This window comes from Wasmannia auropunctata, unplaced genomic scaffold (assembly GCF_000956235.1).
Source record: "Wasmannia auropunctata unplaced genomic scaffold, wasmannia.A_1.0 LD336111.1, whole genome shotgun sequence".
Lineage (NCBI taxonomy): Eukaryota > Metazoa > Arthropoda > Insecta > Hymenoptera > Formicidae > Wasmannia > Wasmannia auropunctata.
In genome coordinates this window covers 2,294,251-2,309,755 of record NW_012026779.1, presented here as the reverse complement: position 1 = coordinate 2,309,755, position 15,505 = coordinate 2,294,251, and the positions used below count along the sequence as shown (strand labels likewise).

The window sequence follows — 15,505 nt, the reverse complement described above, 5'->3', positions numbered from 1 at the left end:
CGCCGTCGTCGTCGAACGTACGACGTGACCCCACGACCGCCGCGAACGCGAATCGGGAGATCGGCGAATATCGCGTCGTTGATATGTGTGCGGGATCGGTTCCCGTCCCCGTCGCAAACTCCGACCGGACCGATCTCGATTCGAGGGCCCCGTTTTACATCTCTACTCGCCCTTCACCCCGTGAGTTTTCCCTACGAGCGTTGGAAAACGCGGCCGATCGCAGCTCTGTACAAAATAGCGCGTGAACAGCCGCGCATTCGCTTTTGCTCGTTCGTCGAAATCGAGTCTACCGTCATAGCATAGCGCTCGCTCGTACGTATTCTGATTCGGAACTTACTTAATCTCCCGACGATAAGATACTGTCGTGGAGCCCTCCGGTAATCTCTGTATTCGCACTCAGTTCGCCAAGCTGTGCACAAGTCCTCGCGGACACTCGCGCGAGATCATCACTCGGAGTTTCGCTCTTCCCCGTCGAATCCGTACGTTTCTTCTCGCGGTCGACCATCTAGATTCCGTCTCTTCACGTTCGCTTCTCGTTGTGTGAGTCCGCTCTCGTGGCTACGAATTGGCGCTTTCTGCTCTCCGTTTCGATCCGTTTCGATCACTCGCTTCGGCTGCTCGCTGCACGATCTGTCTGCTGCCCCCGCCTGCCGTCGTCCGGCCTCTTCTAGGTCGCGCTCGTAAACAGAACGGAGTTCTTGTAGTAACCCGTCCGCGACTCTGAAACAGAAACGGAATCGCAGGTGCACTCTGGAGTCCGTGTTCGTCTGATACTTTACGTACTTGTGCGCCGCGTTGCACGCGGCTGTCGGGTTTTTTACTTATATCGGAATATGAAGCATCGCGCCCGCGCGTGTAATAACGGCGCGGAATGAGAAAGGGGGCAGGCGTATTGAGCGCTAAATTTAGATCTTACAGCGCCGGTGTAGCATGAGTGTTAGGCGTGTCGCGGACTCTTAATGGGAATACGAGAGAGGAGCGGATGTCTCGCGGATGAAGATGCATACGGGAGATGAATGGTCGTGGGCGTAATTCCGCTACGGGATGGAGGGTCGGAGGATTCGGCGGTAAGGTGCCTTACGCTGCGGCGCGATACAGTGAAGGTGGACCAGCTGGGTCATTCGATGATCGTTCCGTTGTGAAGAAGGCGCCGCTCACTAATTATCGTTGGCTCTCGAGACGCAGATGAACGCGGGGAGGGGGGGAGGGAGAGGAGAACGCGCGAGGTGGATGAAGAGATGGACGAACCGAGAGTCGAGAAAAAGGGCGAAAGGGAATCGAGGGGGCGAGGGTGAGGGGCAAGTTGGGAGTCGGACCCTATATCGTGTACGCACACGTTCGTAAATACGAGTCCGGCCGAGTCATCGGCCTTAGCGCGGCCTTTGTGATCGAGCCGCCACTCTACTTTTTATCGAACTGTCGCTTATGATTGAAAATCACTATACGTTAATAGTCCGCGTGATTCGGTTTACTCGTCTCTCCGCGCCCACTATCGTCCGGGCCGCTTCAATCTGCCCCGACCTGGCCCTCTCAGGACACGTCGTTTTGTTTGAATCAACGTGCGTGTTTTAATGATATTTTTATTCTTTTTTCAGTGGCCAATTCCAATTATTCAGCGAAAAAAAAAAAAGAAAGCTTGGACGATCGAGTTTTAGCGACAACATTATTGTTGTACAAGATACCTTAAATTGTTAAATTTCTTAATAAAAACAAAGTTGGTAATGCGCGCTTCTGCGGAAATGCTACTTTGCCACTTTCATTCTTCTTGCGATAGATCTGTGAGTAACATTACCGCCGATAAAAAGCTCCGGGCCAAGATGTGGGAGTTGATTTTGCAAGGACGTTGCCAATTAAGAGCAGACTTGTTAATTCCTTTCGGGAGCCCCCCGAGAGGGTGGGCGGGCGGGCGAAAAACGATTATTTACGTGCAACGTCACGCCGGCCGGGGCCTTGGAGCATCGAAATCGCGCTACGGATATAGTTTTTGCGCGAGTTGGAAACTTCCTTCGGACAAGTTTCCACGGAGGAGAGCGAGGCCAAGTTTCGAATATGCCGGGGCTATGCCGCTGACGCCTTTGCAAGAACCGCCGCCTCGCCCTGCACCCTCCCCCGAGACGCGACCGCCCCTGAAGAGTTTCTAATTAAAGATCCGAACTTTATTCCGTATAACAAGAAATCGCTCTACGCGTACTGCACGAAAACTGCGCTTTCCGAATGCGAGAATTTGAGAGAGAGGAGCTTTTCCAGTATACGAGTACACTATCATATTCGTAAAAATGCCGATTATTGCGTAGGCAAAATAAAAAGAAATATACATATAAAATAAAACGATTTTAAATTCTATGAAGTACGCACGCGCGAAAGTAATCACGTGTTTTTACTCAACACACCTTGAAGAGGAGACTTTACTTGGTCCCTCTCGGCCGCTTGGTGCTGCCGCGATTTTCTCTCCAGCTCGAGTTCCTGCACCAGCGATTCTGCGACAAAAAAAGCATACGAAATTGACAGACAACTGAACAACAAAACGACAGGGTGTACGTGTGTATAATGTGTGTTGTGTGTGGCAAAGCATTTATAATATGGCATTTACAATATAGCCTACATAATACAATACTGTTCCGCTATGTAATCAACGCGCATAATGTAGTCTCACTAGCGTTCTCGGCTTAAGATTAATATCGGCGTTCGGATAACGCGCTCCGCTGCCTCGACAGCGTTGAAGGAATCGCCTCGAGGAGAGAAGTCCGTCGGCTCGCAACGCGCACGGACGGCGGGAACGACGCGCGGATTCGACGAGGCGTGAACCACGCGCGCGAAGGATGAAACGAAGCGGTAATTAGTGCAAAACCGGCAGCTACCGTCAGCCGCGCGCAAAAGGGGGATGGAAAAGGGACGAGCGGGATAACGGACGAAGGCAGGCGTGAAAGGGCCGCGGGTTTGCTCACTGAATTTCGCAAGGATTAGGGTGAAAACTGGAAAATGTCCCTTTAATGATATCGCGCCGAATTAACCGGGCACACGCGTCTCGCTCCTGTCCTTTCGAGCGATTTATGTAAACGGATGACGTTTACGAAATTATGCGGTTTTCTTCGGAAAACAATTAATTATATCAAGACAAATTGAAAATTTTAATTTTTGTGATTAATTAATTGAACTTGATTTTGACGAATTAAAAATTTGATTGCGACAGTATTTGACTGATATCACAATTAAAAAGGAAAGGAATTTTTACATATATTTATTTTCATTTAGAATCGAAAATCGCATAAGCTGCAAAGAATTAAGTAGAAGGATCGTAAAGAGCATTATACAGCGCGCGCGCACGTGCGACGAAAGGACGCGGATCTGATCGGTAAGCGTGAAATGGCGCCTCCTTGAGCAAAGAGCAATGGTAAAATCCAATTGCGAGGCCATTAAGTCCCGGTTAACCGGCGTGCGCGCGGACGTGCGAGAGGAGTCGGCATCGACGACGCTCTCTGTCCCGCGTACTCCCCATTCCCCGCTTTCTATCCCGCTCCATCTTTATTGCCGGGACTAGAGACGGCGGGGCCGAGATTCCATTATGCTTTGAGCAACAATAGCTGAGGGCTGTTTCGTGGCACGTGGGTGTGAATTCGTGCGTTCGTCAGGGCCGTTATATTCCACGACTTTGGGGCACACGGAGAGCAATGTTTGCGTTTCGCTGAGCCAAATTACCTCTCGCGCCCTTATCCGCGCGCGGGGTGTCGCGTCCCTTTGATATCCAAATGACAATTTAACTGCTCCAGATATAAACGCTCGCCCGCTCGGCGAGTCTCTCACGGAGAAGGGTGAGGGTAAGATAGAGAGAAAGGGAAGAAGAGGCATCTCGAGGCGAAGGCCCGATTTAAGGAAACTTTCTTGCCTCATTCGGAACGGTCGAGAACACACCCTTTTGTTGTATCGAGCCGAGATAAAGAGCCACGAAAAAGCGATTTGATTGATTGTACGTGTACTTCTTTTCTCTTTTTTTTTTAGGGGATTCTCTCGCCTCTCCCTCGTTTTTTTTTCCATTCTAATAATAACTTGACGGACATTCGCCATCGTCATATTGTCCGCCGGTCCGGTTCGACCGTAAGAAAGTGATGTGCACGGCGACGACGACTTGGAAATCCAGATTCGCGATTTCTCGCGGGTATCGTTGCGTGCGTAGCGTATCGAATGAAGAAAGAAGAGAGCTCGTCGCTCGATCCCGTGGAATTCTGCAGACAGCGCATCTCGAGAGTCCAAGAAGAATGAGGCGCTAATAGTTTCGCTACCGTCTTACACACCCTGACAAATCGTCCGGACAATGAAAACAATTTCAGGCCGTGGCCGACGTATACGGGGGCCCCTTCGACCGGGGCCCTAAACGGTTGGCATTGTGTGCCATCGCATCGCGCGCCATATCGCCCTGGCTTTTTGGAGGGGGTGGCGGCGCGGCGCGAGGCGAGGGCCCCCCCTCCGCCCTAAAAAAGACGTCCGCTGAAAAAGAAGAGGGGCCCCGGTGGTTTGCCCCTCTATGACTCCGCATTTATCCGCACGTAATTAACTCCGGCACAATGCCCGGCCGCGAGGAGAGAGGCCACCTTGCCTCACGGGTAGAAGAAGAAAACGAACCGAATCGAAACCGAGGACGGGGCGAGAGAATGCGAGGGAAGGCGCGGTCGCGCAAGTCGGGGGTCTCGCAAGAACTGGAAAAACTCCCGCGCATTGTTCGCCCGGGATCGGAGAATACACCTTCGCTCTCGTACGCGAATTTCATTATTATACTCCCCTTAAAACCTCCGATCCGACGAGATGAATTCCACGAAGGCGACCAATAACTCGCGATTGATAAGCACCTCTCGCCAGACGAGCTCGCGCTCCTCATTTCGCCGGAGTTTTTTGCGATTACACAGCCGAGAAGCTTCCATCGCGTGAACCTGCCGTGAATGACGGCCTTGGAATTTAACCGGATTTGCCGCGGCGGCGCCGGATATCGGATATAATCGTCAACGTGATGAGTGCACTCGACATGTTTCGTTCTTGCGCGAACGGTGAAAAAAGCAATTTAAGTATCACATCGAAACGACGGTAATTGGCTGAATGCTCTTGCTCACTCGAGATTCTCCAAAGAGCCGAGAGTTAGTGACGTTCGCGAGCAAAAAGGGATATAGGGCGCGGAACGAAGATAAAAAGATGAAGGGCGGAGGGGGCGAGGCGCGGGAGCATCTAGAGGGTTGATTTCGTGTAGCATCGCGTTTTTAATGCTCTGATCTTTATGTAAAGCAGACGAGGTTCGAAAGGCGGAGAGGAGCAGTACAGTAGCAGCAGCAGCAGCAGCAGCAACAGCGAGCGGAAAGCAGAGGGCCGGAAAGCGAAATATATGAAGGAGGGGGTGAACGGAAGATGCGAATAGGTGTGGGGATAGGCGCTTGAGCGCCAAGCCGACCATGAAATTGTATGAATCAAGGAGCCGCATGGAGTAGAGCGCGGAGACACAAAAAGCCGAGGAACTGGGTGGAGATAGGATGCGGGAGGAGAGAAACGAGGATGAATCTCCGGTGCCCGGGCCTTTCGCCCTCGCTTTCGAATCGCGCGAATCTTATAATTTTAAATTTCCGTTAACTGCGATCATCCACCATCCTCGATCCGTCTCTTCATTTTTTTCCTTCCTTTCCTCTCTCTCTCTCTCCTCGTACTCTGTTCTCTACTCTATCGTGAAATTGTAATGCCGTACTAACAATAAGACGTTCTGCACCAGTTTGAAATCCTTTCGAGAAAATACAAATACGTCGGCAATTTGTGATTCAATCGTGCACTTGTCGATGTAGTCTGTCTCAGCAGTGTCGTCAATATTATTTAAAAATAAAAAGAACAGAGACGATATCCCCTAGGACGATCGATGAGTCTCGTTCGGTAATTGTTCTTTCTCCCGGCCGCATAAAAATCTCTCTCTTCCGTATGCCATTCGCGTCAAAGCTCTCCAGTAACGAATTTAATCCCCTCGCAATCCGCGCGCCTTTCCAATCGGCGCCCGCGGCGACGCAAAATCATAAGTCGGGGGGTAGACCCCTCTCTCTCTCTCTCTCTCTCCCTCTCATGTGTACTCATAGTGAACTTAAGGGTCTCCGAAAACAACATCGGCCGTTATTCGATTCGTCTCTTTGTCGTAAACATTCAAGCAACATTCACGCACTGCAGCAATTAAAAAAAAAGAAATATGCGTCCAAAGCATACCTGAGATATCGTTACTCGAGATTTGTTATTCGTCATTCTTCAAGACATGTAAGGAAGCGGAAGAAAACGCCCCGGCCGAACTGTGGAGGGGAGGGGGGGATCTTGGAACAACCCCAATATTCCTGACAACACCTACCTCACCGTCAGCTTGCAACCACGCGAGCTACCATCGCGTTTAGATCGAAACTCTACCTTTCTGCTGCTCTCTCCCTCTCTCTCACCCTCCCCCTCCCCTTCCACTCCTTTTCCCTCCTGTCTTCCCCGTCCGATTTCTCCTGTCCCGGCTTGTTCGCCGGAAAACCACGTCGTCGTGTGCCCTGTGGATATATTCAGGACGGGGGATGTTTCCAAGCCTTCCGCCCTACCTCCGCCGCCCACGTCGGCGCGTCGGCTTCCTTCGGCCTTTATATCGCCCGTACACACGCGTCACGCTTTATCACTCTTTCGCGGGGTTATTGTCTCTCCGCGGTAATGGTCTACGCACGTGTACGCACGCAGGTGCGACGCTCGCATTTTCTCGGCCGCGTGGGCGGTTGGAAAGCTGGAAATAATCCGGCGCGCGCGCGCGCGCGCGCCTTCAACGGAGCCCGTCCGTCGTCGTCGTCGTCATCGTCGTCGTCATTTTTCCTCCCGAGGCGATACGCTTGATTTGCGGGACTGAAGCTTAAAACTTTTTACTTCTCGACAACGTTTGACTTTCATTTTTCTCCCTTTTTCAGTTTGTAGACCGCACGGTATTCAAGGTTAATTCATTCGTGGAAGCGCCCGAGCGCGGCGTGTAAAGACTAAAAGGGTTTAGCGTTTAACGACGTTAAAGCCGTGAGCCGTATGCTGATGCTGATCTCACGAGACATCGATGAAAAATGATACCGGCGCGCCTCGATGCCTCGATCGCGATTATTCGCATTTCGAATAATTCCCAAGGACTTCGTCCATCAAATATTAATGCCCGCGCGGCGATTTAGAGTGATTGCGGTCGCAGGGTGGAAGATGGAGGTACAGTGCACCACACCGTGGAGCAATCTCGCAAAGTCTCGGTGTGGGTGTGTTCGTACGTGCCACGTCTCTTCATGCGGTGGAAGAAACACGGTCGGGTAGGATAGGAAGGGGGAAGAAACAGGGGAGTTAGGCAAGGGGAAGTAAGGGGGAGGGGGAGGAAATAAACGATAGAGACGGCGAAGCTGAAGACGGTGGTTTGAGAAGCAGGATGGAAGGAGCGGGAGAAAGAGAGAGAGAGAAAGACGGAGAAAGCAAGAGTGTTGCGAAATCGGGAGGGAGGTAGGACAGGGGCACGGGTACGAGGAGGGGGAGGGGGTTATGGTTGCTGCGAAATTATTGCATATAGTCTGAATATTAAAGCGTGGCGGAGTGCTTCGTCGTACTCTGCGGATGGTGGACGACGTGGAGGAATCGCGCGTCGTGCATACTTGTACACGTACACCACGTCGTATACGTATGTAAGTACATGTATGCACGCGCGTATTCGTATGCATGTGCGAGAGAGAAAGGAAGAGAGAGACAGAGAGAGAGAGCAACGCGACGTAAGGGAGGGCGGGAGAGGCAGCGCAGGAGGCTGGAGAGGAGGTTTAAGGGAAGCGCGGAGGGAACGACGAGCGAGTGGAAGAAGGAAGGGAGGACAGGTAACGCCACCGAGAGCCGCGTTGGCCGCCGGGGAAATTACGGCTCCTTCCTTACTTGCGAGAGATGTGCATAAACTCTGCATTACAGCCAGTGGCGCTCATGTGAGAACGTTATGCGAGATGACACGGTCGCGAGATCGCAATCACTCGATTGGAAAGGTTGGGGATGTAACGCGATGCTGTTAGCATCAGGTGCTCTTTCACAAACAAAAGGGTTTAATAGCCGGAACTAGGTGGTCGGAATTTAGAATCGGCTGAGGACGGCGACAAGGGACAGATCTTGAAGGGAAGAATCGCCCTAAACATTCTGTCGCAGAATTAATATACGAGTACTATTATATTAATACGTGACATCTTTTCTAACGATTAGACAGATCCTTCAAACTGCACACGGGAAGATTTATTCGATCATTGAAAACTAACACGAGAAACACATTCCTTCGATGACAATGTGACAGGAATGAGAGCCATCGTTCGTATAGAATGCATGACTCGAAGACGCGGCGGCGGCCCCCGAGGTCCCCTCAGTGGCGTAAGTACCCACCTCAGACGACGTTACGTCGAATCACCTCTTTCCCCGTGTTCCCTCTCTCGATGGTCACCCCTCCCATCCCCTCTTCTCATCTTGGCGCTACCGCTCGACTCGTCTCGTTGTCTCTCCTCTCCCGCGTCACCCCCGTCTAAATCTCTGTTGTTTATTGCAAATGGATTCCGCATCATGATGCCCGGGTGGCTACGGGACCCTATTCAAATACCTCGTGTTTCCTCGTCAGGACCAGCTCGGTTCCTTCCCCCACTCCTTGCCTCTCATTCTCCCTCCCTCTCTCTTTCTCTCTCTCTCTCTCCCTCCCTCCCTCCTCCTACCCTCTTCGTGCACGGGGTTGTTATTGCCGGCGGCGTGATTGCTCTCGCTCGAGATCTTTCGAATAATTTACTTTGCACGATACCACCACGACATACTACCACCGTCCGCTTCACCGTCTCTCTCGCCCTCGGGGTCAATCTCCTCTCTTTTCTTCTTTCTCTCTCATTTTTTTTTGTCAGGGTAATCGAGGATCGAAAGCACTCGGCCGGAAGATCAGAAAAATTGAGTGGATCCTAATACGGGAATGCGATTATCCGAATTAGCGGATCCCGCCGCTGGCTCTGGGCCTGGATCTTCGGATCGTCCTTCCCCCCTTCCCGTTCTCCCTTGACCTCAAGTTCCTAACACGCGACTGCTACTTTCTCGAATTACCGTAAACTTTACAATGTAGATAGCAGACTAGCTTTCCTGGGCGGGTTTTATTCTTTCCCGTCAGGCAACTCTTTGACGTCTTCGAATTCTTTTCAGAATATCTCGCCGAGGTAATGTAATTCGACAGTGTGAAACTACGACGGGAAACACGACGGTACTGGGACACGGTCGGGATGTTTCGAGATATCGGGAAGAAGAGGAAGAAGCGGAGGCGGGAACGACATGGCTATCGCGATCCTCCGTTAACGATAAGTGGCTTAAGTATTCCCTGTTTATTTTTCCGCGCGCGCGGTTTCGTGGGAACACCGTGGGAACACTGTGAATCGACGGCGAAACCGAACGCAACGGGGTACGACGAGGGTAGCGTGCCGTTGGGAGAAACTGACCTTGGTAGTTTTGCCAGAAGGCCGACGCCTGGCTACCGATGAGATCCAGCCCGTATCCCCATGCGGGTTTCTCCGGCGTCGACGGTTGCTGGGAAGGACGCGGCACTTGCGCCTCCCGGTACTGCTGGGCCGCTGCCTGTTGCTGCTGAAGGGGTTGCTGCGGCGGTTGTTGCTGCGACGACTGCTGCTGCGACTGAGAATGTACCGGGCTAGCCTCCGGCGGCTCCGAACTCGTGCGCGCCTCCGCCGTTACGTTCTCTGTGTCATAGAAAGATAGCAAATCGCCCGATTATCGCGATGTTTAAAAAAAAAAAAATCCGTCTCCGTCTCTAAATCTTTCCGCGACGTGACGTGCAAGCAGAACTAGACGAGAGATTTGAGCGTCGGCAGAAAGACGAAGCTTCTAAGTTAGTCCATGAGATCGTGACCGTCTCGCGACTCACCCCGACGCCCAAGTGGCGGAGTGACGTGCCGTTTGATTTGAAATTAGTATCGCGACTCTCTGGATTTGACAGGATTAATCAGCAACAGCAGCGGCGGCGACGGCGGCGACGATAGCGGCGACGACGGAGGTAGCGGTAGCAACGAAGGGCGGGGGGGAAGAGGTAACGCGAAAACGATGAGGTGGAACAGACGGTGGGGAGGTAAGAGGTGAAGGACGAAACATTATATCGGAATAAGAGATTTCACTTAAAGGGTTTCGCGTTTGAGTTTTGGTAGTGACAGGAAGAAGGGTGGCGTGCCGCTTGTTGCTGCTACTTCTACTTGCCGGAGGATCATGGGGCGAGACGCGCGGTGCCTAGTCAAGGTGCTGGAACGACGACGGGAGGAATGGGGAGGAAAGGGGGATAGCAGAAGGAGAGGGGGAGGGGAGAAACAGGCTGCCATCAGCCAGCCGACGACGGAGAGGGATTGCACCGCCGGCAGGGGGATAAGTAAGGAATCATATTCTGCCGGGTGTCAGGCTGTTTGCTCTGCCTCGGCGTATTAATTAATTTATTCCGAGATCACCGCTGGCCCCGGGGCTCTTAACGGAGAAGACTGACGACGAGCTCGCGAAATCCTGAGAAAACCCGTCCATTTGCAACGATCTCGCGTCTCTAATCTACGCGAAAATCGAAACGTTTTTTTTCTTTTCAGCGTGACGTACAGCAAGATATTAAGCAAGGAGTTTTCAGCGCGAGAAGAACAGAGCATATATTCAAGTATTTCTCTTTAAGCTTTTAAATATAAGCTGCTTAGGTAAATGATACTTTTTATAATCTCGATGATATAAATTTGTCAGTGTGAAAATTAGTTCGATAGAGAAGGCGCGGATTCGCACGTACCGGTAATTGCTCTGACTTGCTCCGAGGACGCGCCCGTGGCTTTGAGGGCCTCCTCCAATTGTGTGCGCCTCTTGATCTCCAGATCCAACTGCTCCTGCAGCCGTTTCCTCGCTCTCCGTTCCTTCTTTAACCGTTTCTGGTAGATCACTGTAACAAAGAATACCGCAATCATTTATAGCATGACTGACAAAGATTATTGTTTGTAACGTGTTGTACGTTTTCGTGAATGTTGACACGCGCGTTTCGAGTGCGGCGCGATGAGAATACGCGCTGACCGTCGCCGTCCCCCAGGTGGCGGAACCCCGGCGTGGTCAGAGTCCGATGGAATTATCCTGGCGTATCATTCTACAGCGGGGGGCTTCACACCGAGCACGGCGGGCCCCCGAAACTCAAAGTACACGGTCTAAGCGGGGGTCCGATCGTCTCGTCAGCTACTGTGCGCGGAGTCCGACGGTAGCCGGCCGAGTCGAACGCCCGAGACGAATCGTTTATCGATTTCTCACAGTGAGTCACGGCGCTAAAAAGATACAGGGAGCTGCATCGGACTCCCGCGTTTGCATAATATATGAGTATTAATGCGAATATATGCGAACGTGTAGAAAAAATTTGATAAGAAGGAAAAACTGCACTCTTTACGTTTCGTTATTCATCAGCGTCCTCATTTATCTTACTTTGACGGCATTACGATTCTCAAAAGAAATCGTTACAACTTAATAAAAAATAAAGCATGTAAGAAAAATAAATTATGTACGTACTGAAATAAATTATATAATATTTTATGTTTTTCAAAACAGTTTTAATTCTAAAATAAATTTAGCACAAAATTTAGAACGCGATATGCTATCGGACAGATCCTCAAACTGTAGAGTTTCTCTTGGTACTTGTTTTAAAATTGTGTCACGGAGCATTCCGAGGCAACTTGTTGTTAACCACAAGTATTACGACAATGCAGGTAGGCATTGTCGCTCGCTCTTTCATGTCAGACCATTCATTCTGGTCGTCGCGCTTTAAGACTTCTTTTCCGGATTCCAATGTCCCGTTTCTTTGTCGCCAATAGTATGTCGCAGACATACACGAAATCAATCCACCGTGATGCACGCACACAAATTCGTGTCGGGACCGATATACACGAGATGGACACGCGCGTGCGCGCGCGCGCGCAACCTTAGATACACGTGTAGGAGGGCGCGAATTCGTCACGGTGACGGGTGGTGCGCGTAGGTTCGCTCAGATACAGCGTACAGGCTCGATCGGTTTGATCGGTCGAGACCCCCGCGTCGGCATCTTTGAACGGGCTCTCTCTCTCTCTCTCTCTCTCCCCCCCTGCCCGCTTTAATTATTTTCCGTCATTGTGAACCGGCGCGTCCGGCCATTGTATCTTCTGCTGGGCGCTCTCGGCTCTCGACACTTTTGGCACGACCCCTCTCTCTTTCTCTCTCTCTCTTTTTCTCTCTCTCTCTCTCTCTCTCTCTCTCTCTCTCTTTCTCTCCCTCTCTCTTGCGGGCTCTCCGGCTTTGTTCAACAACGATTCTTGATCGTTCCTCGTTGCGCCGGGTTCGACGAATAATGGCGCGGTGCGGCGCGGCGCGTTTCCGTCCCGATGAGACGTTGACCGGTTCTTATGCGCCTGTTCGAATCCCGCGAAAAGATACCTCGGGGCAAAAAAGATTGGGGTTCGATCGATTACGCCTCCTCGATTCCATTTCTTCGACCTTCCGAAAGGCCGTTAAAGACAACAACAATATCGCAAATGCACGCTTCCTTAAAGTATTGGAAGTATTCTTCTTTAAAAAAAAAAGAGTATTGAATTACCTTTTTCTTTTTCAATAATTAATTATTGTACGTCCAGATACGCATTCGCCGGATTCTACATGTAATCCGTTGACGTGCCGAAATGAATTTGTCGCGATTCTTCGGGACGGTCGGCTCGGCGTAAGACGGTAGCTCCTACTCGCGTTCCCTCGATTTAACATTACCCTACCCTGACAGGTAAGACGGTAGCGCGAGGCGTAGGTACCACGTCGCCGTGGGCGTACTCGAGGTACGACGACATTACCTTCCCTTCGCTCTCGCGCCGGTATAGCATGGAGATTAGGGCACGCGGCTTTAATCGCCCTCCGCTCGCGCGTCATTTCTGGAACGGTAATCAGAGGATCGTATTGCTGCCCGTGGAAGTAAATCGTCGTGAGCCCGTGAAAAGGCATCCATCCACTTTAGATGCAAATGTATTTCTCATTCGGCCACACACACACACACACACACACACCGACATCGCGAGAATATCAAGAATTTTTTCTTGAATCCCTCGTCACGCGTGTGTGTATGTGTGGCATGTATACACGCGCGCGTGATGAGAAACGTCGCGGAAGCGTCGTCGTCCTCCTCGTCGCTCGGACTCGGGACCAAAATTGTACCATCCACGGATCTGTCGTGACTCTATGGTTCGAAGTAACAGCGGATACCATCGATGAGCCATTGTAAGCAGGTATCACGATCCTATCGATCGTGTCTCGCAGGTGGCCACTGGTTGAGCATCACTGATACGTGATTGATTCCCGGCAGACAAGGCGCAGACAACCCCTTCGTCCCCTCTACCTCTTCGCCATGGCCGTGTGCCCCTCCTTTTCCTCCCTGCCTATACACCTCTCCGTTTCCCTCTCGTGCACTCTTCTCCTTATCCACTTTGGCATAACGCGCCTCCGAGACGTTTCTCTTCGTTCCTTTTCTTTCGCTCTTTCTCTCTTTCTTCTCTCTCTCTTTCTCTTTCACCTGACGTTTCGTCTTCTTCGCCCTCTCTTTCGCTCTTTCTCTCCTACGCGAAACGAAACAAGGGTGGAGAGAAAGTGGGAGAGGGTGGGGGCGGACAGGAGGACGAGGAGGGCAGGGGAAAGAGGTTGCGGGACGGCAACGGCAGGGAGGAAGAAGGGGGCAGACTTCTCGCAGTGACGGGAGGGGCGGTGAAGAGGAAACGGGGGGAGAGAGAGCGAGTGAGCGCCGGGGCACGGGGGGACAGCATTATGATGCAAAGATGGCGCGGCGGCGGCACCCTAGAATTAGCTCGAGCACTCGCCATTGGCCGCTCAGCAAACCACTCCTTCGGTAACAACCGACTGCATACGTTGCATACTAAGGATACACGCGAGACGGCAAAGAATTGCCCCGAATGGGGCTGCTCGCTCCAAGGATCCGAACGACCGTCGTCCGCGGTGCCAGACCAGGACGAGGAGTGTATCCGCCAGATCTGCGTTTCTGCTGGCTCGCGACGAAGGACGAGTCTTTTTTCTTCCGTGATACTTTGTTAGGCAATCGCGTGAGGGCCTCGCGCCGATCCCCATGATTGTAAACTCAGACAGGATCCCTTTATGCGGTTGACTACATTGTTTCGATTTTTCTTAAACACAGTCTCCAGCCGAGAATATTTTTTTACATGCGGATACGCGTTACATATTTTTTCTTTTTTTGAGGGGAGGGGGCCGCCATCGTGGCACGAAGGGGCATCCATCGTGAATACCGAATTCGCGCTGCTGCTTCGGCGACAGGGAACGTTGTGTCTAATCGAGTTCGTCCGTGACCGCCGCGCAAACTCGACAGAAAACACCGACACGGTGCGTCCCTCGAAGGGTACCAATCGAGACGACGACGACAGCGGGTCGTAGATCGAGGAGGAACTGGTAATTTGATGCTAGCGGATACCAGAGAGAGAGAGAGATTGCACGGGTCGCCGAACGGTGTTGGTGATGGCTGGGCGCGGACGTTGTTGCGCGGGGGTCTAAGGTCTTAGGGATGATTCTAGAGTCACGGTCGCACGATCTCGCTCTCGAGTCCCGACGAGACACGAGGCTACGACGATACGGACAATACTTTGCCGGTCGCGAAAAACTCCGCCGTTCCATGGCTTGTCTCTTTCTCTCTCCCTCCTTTCTTCTTCCTCTCGGTACTCATCGGAGATACTCGGGCTTTTTGCGCGTTACCTCGCCTTGGATGTAACTGCGGCGTAACTTCTTTCCCGACCAAATCGAGCGCGCTCGGAGCTCTGCGCTGGTAACCCGGTAACTATCGGAGCAATATCGTCTCAGGATTTCAACGCGGTAGTCTTCTTTCTTGCATTCCTACGAACGTCGTGGAAAAACATCGCGGTATTCGATCGTTATCAACCGCAACTATCTTCTTCTTGTATCTCGCGCGATCTCAATTATCCTCAAGCGCGTGTAATTGCATACTTTGAAGTACGACACGTATGTCATTCAACGTTTTCACATTCGTGCTTTTAGTTAGAATAGTTTAGATCACCGAAAGATTTATCCATATGTTTCTAAGAGTCCCAAAAATATTTTTTGTTTGGATCTTCCGGTAAATTAAACGCGGGATTAAACCGACTACTGCATACATGCATCACGATGACATCGGTGATTGCATAAGGCGCGTAACAGAAAAGGGGAAGAAATTCGCGGTCGATTATGAAACCAGATCCGAGATGCATGCGATTCGGTCGCATCTCCCGATGCGGTAGATCACAGATAGCTGAAACGCCGAGTCGTCGTGCATCGGGCAGGAAGACCGCGACGAAGGGAGCACGGGAGTGAGAGATGGACGACGAGAGAGAGAGAGAGAGAGAGAGAGAAAGAGAGAGAGAGAGAGAATGACAGAGAGACAGAAGGGGAACGAAGGCGGAGAGAGTGGTCCATTAGATAATGC

At 51.5% G+C, this 15,505-nt stretch overlaps 1 protein-coding gene across 1 annotated transcript in view; it reads right to left on the bottom strand.

The window, feature by feature from the left end:
- Nucleotides 1–609: 609 nt before the first annotated feature.
- The window catches only part of LOC105450445 (RNA polymerase II degradation factor 1-like), a 98,175-nt gene continuing 83,279 nt past the window's right edge, over nt 610–15,505 (bottom strand). The window contains exons 7-10 of the mRNA XM_011690288.1: nt 10,811–10,957; nt 9,483–9,740; nt 2,391–2,477; nt 610–720 (exon numbers count right to left, since the gene is read on the bottom strand). Of these exons, the coding sequence (XP_011688590.1) occupies nt 668–720; nt 2,391–2,477; nt 9,483–9,740; nt 10,811–10,957 (545 nt within the window). The 3' untranslated portion in view covers nt 610–667. The remainder of the gene's footprint in view (nt 721–2,390; nt 2,478–9,482; nt 9,741–10,810; nt 10,958–15,505) is intronic.